The sequence below is a fragment of the Vicugna pacos genome, chromosome 32, assembly GCF_048564905.1.
Source record: "Vicugna pacos chromosome 32, VicPac4, whole genome shotgun sequence".
In the NCBI taxonomy this organism is placed as follows: Eukaryota; Metazoa; Chordata; class Mammalia; order Artiodactyla; family Camelidae; genus Vicugna; species Vicugna pacos.
The window spans coordinates 25,296,334-25,309,057 of record NC_133018.1 but is presented as its reverse complement, the minus strand read 5'-3'; the positions used below and the strand labels follow the sequence as shown (position 1 = coordinate 25,309,057).

Sequence of the window (12,724 nt, the reverse complement as noted above, 5' to 3'; positions counted from 1 at the left end):
ACTTCAAGTTGGTTTTGAAAGGGTGGGCAGGGTCAAAATTTTCTGACGTCAAACGGCAGACTGAGAAACATTTCGGCGTTTGTTCACGTGAAAATCTGGGAAGAATCCAAGCGTCTGGTGGAAGATTTGCTAAACAAATCACACTAAAGAAAGTGGACAGGCTCCTGGAAGGTAATCCGTCATTGTGCTGAGGAAGAATGCTATCAACCCAACTAGTGATCACCATACTTTGTGCAAGAAAAACTGCGTGTTGCAAACCGGTGTGTGGTATGAGCCCATTTGAAAAGTACAGACATAAAATGATACATGCCACATCGTTAAAACGCTGGTTGCCACCAGTTGACAAAATTACTACTTTGTTTTATTAGTTTTACTTGGCTTTTTAATTTTCTTCTTTTTGCTTATCCATGTTTTATAACTTTTATAAAATGATCATCTTTTGCTTTTCTCTTTTTAAGCTTCTTTTCAAGAAGTGAAAGAAAAATTAGAGACAAGCGGGTTGGGGTAAGCAGTCCCCACCGATCAAGGATACTGAAGCAGAAGCAACCCTGACTCGGGCAAACGGGGGAAATGAGCGATCGGACGCGGCAAACCCTCCTGTAGTGGGAAGGCAGCCGCAGCCCTCTCTCTAGGACGGGCTAGGTGCTCAGTGACAACACTCCCGATTCCTCTCCACCCAAAAAGCACCGATGAGTTTTAACCATCAGTGGGGCCCAAAATGTCCAAGTAGCTACCGTATTAAATTAAATTTAAATGTATTTCAAGACATTTTGTGATTCTAACTTACTGTTATCAGTTACCTTCTTTGGTTGCTATTGACTGAACACTCAGTACATCCCAGGTAAAATGTTACGGTTTACACCCGTCTTCTTTGAGGCTCCCAAGGCCCCTCCAAGAGAGAGTTAGGTCCCTTTTTCATGTTACTAATAAGGAAATAGGTCCGGTGAATTTTACAACACTTTCCAGAAGCCCTCCAACAATAAGGGGCCTCCTTTAACTGTCAGGCTCAAAAGCACAAATTTTAACTTAAGCACATAACAATTTTAAGTATCCTAAATCCGGGTAAACTCCTCATAAGCTTCATTTTTAATAGAGGCCTGCTCTTCCAGCAAAAGGTAGGTCAAAATGTGATTCTCCAACATGCACTGAAAATAGAGGTGGCCTCTCTCCTCTTCTCCTGGGCTGTCGAGTCTAAAATGCAGCCCTTACCGCCTAATGCATTCTAGTACATACTTCCTTACTCTCTCCAGATTTTCTGTTCTCTTCTGGACCCAGGACTCCTGAGGTGGATTCCCAGTTCGATTACTTACAGCTGTGTTACTGAGCCCCTCTGTACTTTCTCTCCTCTTGGGTAGTTTATTATTTGTAATCATAACAGGACCGCTTTCCTCATTGCACTGAGATAATTAAGTGCGTCAATACTCAACATGTGCTACGTCCATCATTTCCTTACCTACATTGTTTATTTTTAAGACATTTAAAATCTGGCAAGGTAACTTCCCCCTCTCAGAAATTTCCTGGTGATTCGTGAACTTTCCCCATAATGATTAACTGAACACATTTTAAAAAAAAAATCCCGGATCCACAGGAGGCTGGAAGGCCATTTAGACCAGCCTCCTCAGAACGTCTACCTCACCCTGAACCCCTCTTTGCCCTCCAGGAAGTTGCCTCCTCCCCAGGGGTTTCCCTCAGGGAGTTCCTGCCCAACCCCCATTGCCCCACGAAGCCTTCTCAAAGGCTCCAGGGTTAAGTACCTCTTGGGAGACTCATCAGATCTGCTGAATGTCTGTCTGCGTATTAGGGGCGCTGGTGGCTGTTGGAGACCAGTGCTCTGGCCCCTCTGTTGGGTTCACAGAACTACAGGTAGATAGATGCCTGATGGAAAAAAAGAGGCAGGGTATCTGACATCCCGGCAGGTTGCTGTGAGGGACAGGAGGAGCAAAAACAGGAGCTTGAGAGAGTGACTCAGCTGTCCTCCCTCCCTTCCTTGGAAGACAGCAGATGCAGGTGGGGCCGGAAGCAGGAAAACCTCCCCACCCATGTACTGACCCAGAGGCACCAGGAATGCTCCATGTTTCTGCTGTGCCCGAGGCAGTTCAGGCTGACAGCCGCAGAGGGTTGGACCCTGTTCTTTTATAAGCTCAGATGAGTTGTACCTCCAGCTGAAGGTCTTCCAGGGGGTCCAAGCCATGCATTGCCCCCACCCTGGGCCCAGTCCAGGCTCCTGCCCAGGGCGTGCCTCCTTCATCACCCTGGGTTCCAGGTTCACTACTCAGGGCAGCAACCCAGCAGGTGGTGCCCAACACTCCCTGGAGTCTGTATCAGTAAGGTCCAGGCCAGAGTCCTGCATCTTCCAAATAAGGCTGGGATTAGGGAGAGGCAAGCGAGGAATCACAAAACAAACCATCAAGATAAGTCATATTTTAATACAGTATTTTTGAAAATGATCAATTATTTTTATCAGAGAATCTATGATGAACAAAACATTAAAAAAATTTTTTTGAAGATGAGTATTACTGGTTTTCCCTTTTGCTTCAGGCTCAAAGGTGCCTGGGCAGTGATGCTGTGGCCAAGCAAGTCCCCTTTACCTGCTACAAATCTTTGCCTCCGCTGGTAGTTCAGGGCGAGGTGGGGTCAGGGGCTCAGAGCCCAGGGCTGTTTACTGAGCACACAAGACTCTCTGAGGTGGGTAACTGGCCAGCATTTCCAAATGACAAGATTCTTGAAATATTTGTTACTCATAACATTTTTGCTTACAAGTTTTAGCATTCATTGATAATTCCTGCCTGAAACAGTCCTCACTGTAGTGGCTGCCAAGTAACAATCTTTCCAATTTCATCATTTCTTCTACATTTACCAGCTGGAATTCCACGGTCATAGTTTTTCTCCTGCCTCCTCTATTATTTCAGTGCATCTTACTTCTATTTACCTTTCTGTTCTGTGTGGTTCTTTGTTCTTTCAAATAACTTACTTCATAATTTAGGAGGCTTCCTAATTTTGTTCCAGCTGTTACTTTTGTATTGTCCTGAATCCCACATTTCTCCATCTTTTATTATCAGCCAGTCAGTTAAAGGGGTTCCCTTTGGTTTCCTCCTAGTATTAATGGCAATCTCTTACTGCTCCCTCTCGCCTGTTCCCATGCTGACTCATAGCTTTACTACTTAACCAGAAATTCTTTATATAGCATTCTTCCATCCTGGCTCAACCCTCATAGTCTTTGATATGAAATTAAATATATTAAATGCTAACAACCAGCCCTTTAGCTAGGTAAAGCTCAACCTCTGATACAGTCCTGAGAAAATTAATTTTTGTATGTGGTGAAAGTACAGATCAAGACTTTTAATTTTTCTTGCAGACGTGCAAGTTTAGCACCATTAAAAAAAAAATACTGTCGTCTTTCCAATGAACTATTTTTCTAACTTTGATGGAAATTGACTATAGAGTATGTTTTGGTTTTTTTTCAGGACTCTAATCTGTATGTCCCTCCTTTCACGAAACTACACTGTCACAGCTACTGTAGCTGACAGATAGACCCTGAAATCAAATAGTGTGTCTTGCAACTTTGTTTCCCTGTTCAACGCTGTATTTAGTTCTTTTGCTGTTCCACATAAATCTCAGTATCACACTTGTCAACTTTTACAGCAAACCCTTCTGGGAATTTGATTAGAATGGGATTGAGTCTATAGATCCACGTGGGGAACACTTGACACTGTAACAGCACTGAACCTCCCACTCCACCAACACAGCACGTCCGCCTATTGTCCTGGCCATCGTCACCTCTTCTGCATTGTTCTCAGCATACATTCCATGGGTTTTTGTGGTACGATCATAAATAGTAGTGCATTTTAATCAAATTTCCAGTTGTCTCTTGCAAGTATGTAAAAATACAACTGATTTTTGAATATTGATTTTATATCCTTCTAGCTTTCTGAACTGACATGTGTATTATGGTGGCTTTTTTGGTAAAGTTTTTAAAAAATTTCAGTGAAGGCAATCATGCTGTCTCTGAATAAAGTTATTCTTCCCTTCCAATCTGTATCTTTTCAATCTCTTTTTCTTGCCTTATGCGGTCAGCTAGACCTTGCACTACAATGTTGAACTGGAGGGGTAACAGTGAGCATCTTTGATTTGTTCTCAATCTTGGGGGAGCTATTCAGCTTTTCTCCATTATGACATTAACTATAGACATTTTCCAGATGTGCTTTATTAGTCTGAGGAAGCTACTTCCCACCCCTGGCTGAATACTGAATCCACCTCAGCTTTGCAGTCCCAAGATAAACTCCAATTTGCCTTCATGTATTACCCCTTTATATACTGGTGAATTAAATTAACTAGCATTTTATTTAGGATTTTTACCTCTATGTTCATGAGGAACATTTGTAGGTTTTTTGATAACATCGGGGGTTTTTTAATTTTATTTTACTGAGTTATAGTCAGTTTACAATGTTGTGTCCATTTCCAGTGTAGAGCACAATTTTTCATACATGAACATATGTATATTCATTGTCACATTCTTTTTCACCCTGGGCCACAAGATCTTGTATATATTTCCCTGTGCTACACAGTATAATCCTGTTTATCTGCTCTATATATACCTGTCAGTATCACATCTTTCAAAAACAGTGTAACGCAGACTTCATAATATGGGTTAAGAAGTACCTGTCACCTATTTTCTGACAGTTTGTATAGAACTGGTATTCTTTCTTTCTTAAAAGTTCACAGAAATCATCAGGGAGATGATCTGAGCCTGGATTTTTTTCTTGTTGGGAGATTTTTAACTGTGAATTTAATTTCTTGAATAACTGTAGCAACTTTCAGGTTACCTATCTCTTCTTGAGTAAGCTTTGCTAGTTGGTTTCTTTCAAGAGTTTAGTCCATTTCATCAAAGTTGTCAAATCTGTGCTCTTTATTCCCTCCCACTCTTTGTTCCATTGGTTTCTAGTCTTTTTATTTCACTCCTGTTTACATGGGCTTATTTTACTTTTTTTTCCAGTTTCTTAAGGTAGGAGTTTAAATTACTGATGTGAGACCTTCATTCTTTTTTAGTATAAGCATTTTAGTGCTATGAATTTCCCATGAAGCACTGATTTTTCTGCACCTCAGAAATTCTGGTCTGTTGTATTTTAATTTGCATGTTTTATAGAATAATACTTTAAAATATTTTCCATATTTCTCTTGAAATTTGTCAGACCCATCAATTATTTGGAATTGGGTTGCTTAATTTCCAAGTGTTTTGGGATTTTCCTGTTCTTTTTACAACTGAGTCTTGTTAAACTGCAATATAGTCTGAACATATTTTGTACAATTTCAGTTATTTAAAAATTTTTAAGATTAGTGGGCCAGGACATGAACTATTGGCGAATGCCTCACATGCAGTGGAAAACAATGTGTTTTCTGCTGCTGGCTGTTCTAGACGTGTCCACCAGGTCTAGTTTGCCAATGATATTGTTCAGCCCTTCCATAGCCTTGCTGAGTTTGGTCTCTAAGTCATGTTACCAAGAAATAAATGCTGAAGTGTCCACCTAAATTGGTAGACTGTATTTCTCCTTTCAGCTCTGTCTCTGCATGACCTTGAGGCTTTGCTGTTATGTGCATGCCCATTTAAGGCTGTCTTTGGTGAAACACTGCTTCTACCATTATTCACATTCCTGATCATTTTCTCTTTTTTTGTTTGTTTAACATATTTTATTGAGTTAGTCATTTTACAATGTTCTGATCATTTTCTTTCCTCTGATTATACCTTTACTTCTAGAAAAGGGAACATATGTTCTAATGTCAGCTCTCAGGCTGGGAGATAGGGTGGGGCCGAATCAATCTGATCTGTACTTCAGCTGTCTGAGCTTTGTCGCAACATCTGATTGATTTAGCACAAAACTGCCTTCAGACGTTTGGAGGGCAGGATGTCTTCCTCAGCAGGGCCTGGGATCTGAGCATGAAGGAACTCATGCTCAAGGCCAAACCACAAGCTCTCGGAGCTGTGTGAAACATCTCCTTGCCTTACGGCCTGTAAGTTTTTTTTTTTTTTTTGAGATTTTAAACATTTTTTTTATTGAGTTATAGTCATTTGACAATGTTGTATCAAATTCCAGTGTAGAGCACAATTTTTCAGTTATACATGAACATACATATATTGTCACATTTTTCTTGCTGTGAGCTACCACAAGATCTTGTATATATTTCCCTGTGCTATACAGTATAATCTTATTTATCTATTCTACATTTTGAAATCCCAGTCTGTCCCTTCCCACCCTCCGCCCCCTTGGCAACCACAAGTTTGTATTCTATGTCTATGAGTTACAGCCTGCAGTTTAAGTATCTGCCTGTAGTTTATGTTGGTTTTTCTAAATGAAAATCGTATCTACAAAAAAATAGGACTTTTGTTTCTGTCCCAACCCCCAATTCCTTACAACTTTTTGTTACCACACATTGGCCAGGACTGCCATTACAATGCTCAATAAAAGTCATGAGCATTTTTTAATTTTCTTAATTTCATGGTATGTATCCACTAACAAGAAATTTGACCATTTTTTTAAACATACCCCCTACAAAGTTAAAGGAGTTACTTTCTATTTCTAACTTAATAATATTTAAAATCATCCATGGGTATTACAGTCCATCAAATGATTTACATAGTGAGACACTCATATGGCTTTCTTCTGGTATAGTGGTTAATTTTACATAAAGAATTTCTAATTCAATCTTCCAAACATCCTAATATGTCTCAACTAGGATCAGATTACGCTTCACACGACAGAACCAAATCTCCTCCCAATCAAAACGAACAATGCCTTGAACAAGATCACTCGTGTCTCTTTTGTGTAAGAAGGTGCCCAGATTTGGTCGTCTGGGGCTGGCACAGCCACACCATTATCACCAGAGAGCCCAGACACTCTTATTTCTCTACTCAACTCTAGCAGATGGCTTCCATCCTCAAGAAGAATTCTAAGATGGTTTTACAATGGCTACTGAGTCTCCAAACATCTGATGTGTTGCATGTTAAAAAGAGGAAAGATGAAAGGACACTGGGCGAGCTCTCCCTAGCTGTATGTTTTCCTTCTGAAGAACATTCCCATTATACCCTCTCAGCAACTTCAAAAGCTATGTTTCTCAAAGATGGAGAAACATAGCTTTTTAGCTGGGCACACAGACATCACGAAAATTGCAGCAATCCTGTTAGTCATGAAGAAACACTCAGTTCACTACTAGTGGCCTGCTACACATCATGACTTTAAAAAATAAAACCTCTACATTATTAGATACATTTTTGTGGTAAGTCCATTTAGGATTTTTAAATATATGTTCACAAATGACTTCATCATTTTTTTCCAAAATGTCTTATTTTCTGTGAAATACTGTAAAATGTTAGAATTAGCTTTCCTGAAAATTATCCACTACTACTGAAACTCTCTGGAACCTCTTTCTCTTCTGGGGCTGGGGCAGAGTTGGAGGAACAAGGTAGATTTTCAAGCCAGAGACTGTTTTTAACTTTCCTATTTTGTTTACTGGCTACAGGCCTATTCATTTGTTAAGTTTCATTTATCTGGTAACTTTTCCATTTCATTTAAAATCAGACCCAATGGAGCATTATCCACTCACACAGTATTTGACTTATACCTCCAACATTATGCTAACATCTCTGGCTTCCAGTGGGCAAGGCTGCAGGTGGGTCTGCATCACACAATACAGCAAGCTTTAAACTAACTGGCTCTGGGAAGAAGAAACACAGTATGTGTTCATTCTTTCTTTCATATGTGTATGTGTCTTCCTTGGGATATCAATACATGGGCAACATACACAGTATTTTCCAGGTTTAACTGTAGCAAGTATCTGAAACTCTCTGCTTATGCAAGACTCTTCTTCCCTTCTGTGAATCAACATTCTCCACCCTCGGTGTCTTGACTTTGGATCCTGCATTATGAGCTGAGCACACAAGGATCAGGCATTCAGAAAATCACTAAGTACATCCTTCAAGAAAGAAAGTTGTTATGGGTAAGAGATGGGATTCCCTGCTGAAGTGAAGAGCACAAAGCAGTGGGTGTTTCAGAAATACCTGGAGTTGTGAATCCTCGTATCCCTCCAAGGTAGCCCTAGCCCACTTTCCAGGGTCCCAGCTCTTTCCAGACTACTGCTCATGCACATAAGGTAACTGGTGTGGCTGTGAAAAAACACCGACTCTCTACGTAAGCAATCAGCAGAAAGATTTCCCACCACCCTGAGTCTACAGCTACAGGTGCACATTGTAGGAGCACCACTCAATGTACTGAGAGGACACAAGGTACCTCAAAGCGAAAGAGAGGTGAACCAGGATTAAAAAGTGACGGTAACGGAAGCTACTCCGGGTAATCTACACAGAAGGAATTAATTGAGAACTGCAAGATGCCACCAGAGAACAAAAGCTAAGCTTGCTGTTCTGTACGGAGGGGTTCCATTAAAAACGTAAATCCCGGAGCATCTCGGCCAGCGCTGGGCCACGTGGGTGAGGGTCCCGTCGTTGACTGCACGCGCTGCGGACTCTCCTGAAGAAAACCATGGTGTTCTCACCAGCGACGACAGAACAGATTCCAGCACACAGCCATATAAAGCAGGCACTACACTGACTATGTAACTGAAGAGGTAGCTGCCAGGCCCACTTACAAAGGGCACAAAGTAACAGGAAAGTCTGGAAGTGCTGAGATGCATTTTTACTGCCATATTGTTATAGTAACAGGTTGTATTTCTTAATAAGAATGCTGCTGTCCAGAGTAGAAATACCTGAGAAGTGGTACTGTTATCTATCTAATTTCTCTATCAAATGTGTTCACAAGCAAAATGCCAAACTACACGAAACATATTCTATAGTACAGAGAGGAACAGAACACCTACATATCCCTGTAGGTCTTACAATGTAGTCCTTACTGTTACCCTGATTATTACATTTATTTACACACTTTCAAAACTCTTTATGTTCTATTATGAACATGCTTATCACTGATATTTTGAATATTTTCTCCAATCTTTTCCTAAAAGTTTGGAACCTCTGGAACATAGTTTCCCTTACTTGTAAAGGAATGAATCAAAGTAATAGTGATATAACCTTCCTGCTGAGAATTTACCCCACTTGAAACATTCATATATATATGCAGACATATATAGTATGAATTATACTCTATTCTGCTACAAGTTTATCACTTCTAGATGAAGAGTTTCCCTAACTTACAGCATGGTTTCTCCAAGGCATGAGATTCTGATACCTGAAATTCAATGGTTTTATATTTTTCTCATTAAAATCCTACTGGTTAATAAGATTATGAATTTCAAAAGATTGTATTCCATATTCATTTCCATTATGGAATTTCCCCTTTGTAAATGCTAGCATATTAAAAAATTACTTTCTGACATTCAATTCATTCGTATTTTTCTTCACCTGCATAAGATTAAAGGTATGACTTCCTCCTGATAACTTTCACAGGGTTCACAGATTTCACAGGGTTCCTGTGACATGTACTGACGTTTTCTGAGTGTAAAAGAAACAGCTTTCTGTGAATGTCCTTCCACGTGCTGTAAACACACGAGGCTTCTCTTCAGGGTGGGTTTTCCGGTGTACAGAGATGATTCCACTTACAGAGTTTCTCTTCTATAGGAATTTTCTGGAATTTCCTGAGAAATGGTTTCTTACACTTAACTCACCAACATATTTCTCATCTGCATGAATTCTCTGATGCATGATGAGCTGTGACTTCCAACAAAAGGCTTTCCCACAGGCAGTGCACTTACAGGGTTTCTCTCCCGTGTGAGTCCTCTGGTGTGCACTGAGAATTGACTTCTGAGAGAAGGCTTTCCCACAGTCACTGCATCCATACGGTTTCTCCCCTGAATGAGTCCTCTGATGCACAATGAGCTGAGATTTCCTAATGAAGGCTTTTTTACACTCATTGCATTCATAGGGCTTCTCTCTTGTGTGCATCCTCTGATGTACAATGAGCCGTAATTTTCCACTGAAGGATTTCTCACATTGACTGCACTTATAAGGGTTTTCCCCTTCATGCGTTCGCTCATGTACAATGAGTAGTGACTTCCAAATGAAGGCTTTCCCACATCTGTGACATTCATATGGTTTCTCCCCTGAATGAGTTCTCATGTGTATAATGAGGTAGGACTTGCTGCTAAAGGCTTTCCCACATTCGCTGCACCCATAAGGTTTTTCCCCAGCATGAGTTCTCTGATGAGAGATGAGCTGATCTTTTCTATTAAACGTCTTCCCACATTCACCACATTCATAAGGGTTTTCTCCTGTGTGAATTCTCTGATGCACAATAAGTTGTGAATTGAAACTGAAGGATTTCCCACATTCACGGCATTCGTGTGGTTTCTCTCCTGTGTGAGTCCTCATGTGTATAATGAGGTAGGACTTACTCCTGAAAGCTTTCCCACATTCACTGCACCCATATGGTTTCACTCCCGTGTGACTTCTCTGATGTACAATGAGCTGTGACTTCAAACTGAAGGCTTTTCCACACTGATTACATCCATAGGGTTTTACCCCAGTGTGTGCCCCCTGGTGTACAATGAGCTGTGACTTGAAGGTAAAAGCTTTCCCACATTCACCACAACCATACGGTTTCTCTCCTGTGTGAGTTCTCTGATGTACAATAAGGTTAGACTTTGTATTGAAGGCTTTCCCGCATTCACTGCATTCAAAGGGTTTTTCTCCTGTATGAGTTCTCTGATGTATCATGAGCTGTGACTTCAAACCAAAAGTTTTCCCACAGTCACTGCATTCATAGGGCTTCTCCCCTGCATGAGTTCTCTGGTGTGAAATGAGCTGGTATTTCCGACTGAAGGCTTTCCCACAGTCGCGGCACTCATAGGGAGTCTCCCCTGTGTGAGTTCTCTGATGTATAATGAGTTGTGAACCGAAACTGAAGGCTCTCCCACATTCACTGCATTCATGGAGTTTCTCTCCTGTGTGAGTCCTCACGTGTATAATGAGGTAGGACTTGCTCCTGAAAGCTTTCCCACATTCACTGCATACGTAAGGTTTCACTCCCGTGTGACTTCTCTGATGTACAATGAGCTGTGACCTCAAACTGAAGGCTTTTCCACACTGATTACATCCATAGGGTTTTACCCCAGTGTGTGCCCCCTGGTGTACAATGAGCTGTGACTTGAAGGTAAAGGTTTTCCCACACTCACCACAACCATAGGGCTTCTCCCCTGAGTGGGTTCTCTGATGCACCATAAGATTAGACTTTGTATTAAAGGCTTTCTGACATTCACTGCATTCATAGGGTTTCTCTCCTGTGTGGGTTCTCTGATGTATCATGAGCTGTGACTTCAAACCAAAAGCCTTCCCACATTCATTACACCCATACGGTTTCTGTTCTGAATGCGTTCTCTGGTGTGAAACGAGCTGGTCTTTCCTACCAAAGACTTTTCCACATTCACAGCATTCACAGAGATTCTCCCCGGTGTGAATTCTCTGATGTATGATGAGTTGTGAACTGAAACGGAAAGTTTTCCCACATTCACTGCACTCATGAAGTGTCTCTCCCGTGTGAGTTCTCTGATGCACAACGAGGCAGGCCTTGCGGCTGAAGTCCTTCCCACCTCCATTACATCTGCAGGGGTTTTCTTCTGCAGGGGTTTGCTGATCCACCACGAGGCATGACTTGCTGCTGAAGGCCTCCGTCCAGGAACTGCATTCAGAGGACTTTCCCGCCATGTGCATTTGTTGGCATATGAGCTGCGACTCTCTTTGGACAGTTTTTCCAGATCCACTATTTTCACAGTATTTTTTTCCAGTAACAGCTTGCTCATGTTTAGAATGGAATAATGATTCCCTAAGATCATGAAACCCACTGGGATATTTTCCAGCATAATTACTACTAGAATCTATATGTTTCAAACTCTTTCCATGTGTAACACATTTATGAAGTTCTTGTCTTGAAGAAACATAATTTGTACTATGAAGAGATAGTCTTCCAAACGCAGTACACTGGTAGCTTTCTGCTCTGCTTCCCAGCTTGCCGTGACTTTCCTGATGCCATTCCACACGATCATCAATTTCCTGGACTTCATCTAGAGAGGAAAATACTCATATGTCATAAATAGTAACATGATCCTAGTATAGCACAGAGTGACCTTAAAAACACCATGTCGTGAGGTTTTTCTTTTAGTTTCATGTATCAGTTCTGAATATAAATAAAATCTAAAGTGTAAGCGTACCCAAACTCTTGTGCTCTGGGTAAAATAAAATGAAACATGAAAATAGGCACAAGGAACTGACAATAAATACAGACAGTCTTCAAAGGAAAGAACATACAATGGAGGAAAGATAGTCTCTTCAGTGACTGGTGATGGGAAAGCTGGACAGGTGAACATGAATCAACGAAGCTAGGACACTCCCTCACACCACACACAAAAATACACTCAAAGTGGCTTAAAGACTGAAACATAAGACAAGACACTGTAAGCCTCCTGAAGAAAACACAGGCAAAAACATTTTCTGACATATATCTTAACAATGTTCTCCTAGGGCAGTCTACCCAGGCAATAGAAAAAAATCAAAAATAAACTGGGACTTAATTATACTTATAAGCTTTTCCACTACAAAGAAAACCATCAACAAAATACAAAGACAGCCTACGGTAAGGGAGAAAATATTTGCAAATGATGAGACTGACAAGGGCTTCATTTCCACAATATACAAACAGCTTATACAACTTAATAACAAAAAAACAAACAA

General features: G+C 40.8%; 1 protein-coding gene across 1 annotated transcript in view; it reads right to left on the bottom strand.

Moving 5' to 3' along the window:
- Window positions 1-2,406: 2,406 nt before the first annotated feature.
- Window positions 2,407-12,724, bottom strand: part of LOC102543647 (zinc finger protein 268) — a 28,382-nt gene continuing 18,064 nt past the window's right edge. Inside the window, exon 6 of the mRNA XM_072953057.1 lies at window positions 2,407-12,057. Coding sequence (XP_072809158.1) covers window positions 9,614-12,057 — 2,444 coding nt within the window. The 3' untranslated portion in view covers window positions 2,407-9,613. The remainder of the gene's footprint in view (window positions 12,058-12,724) is intronic.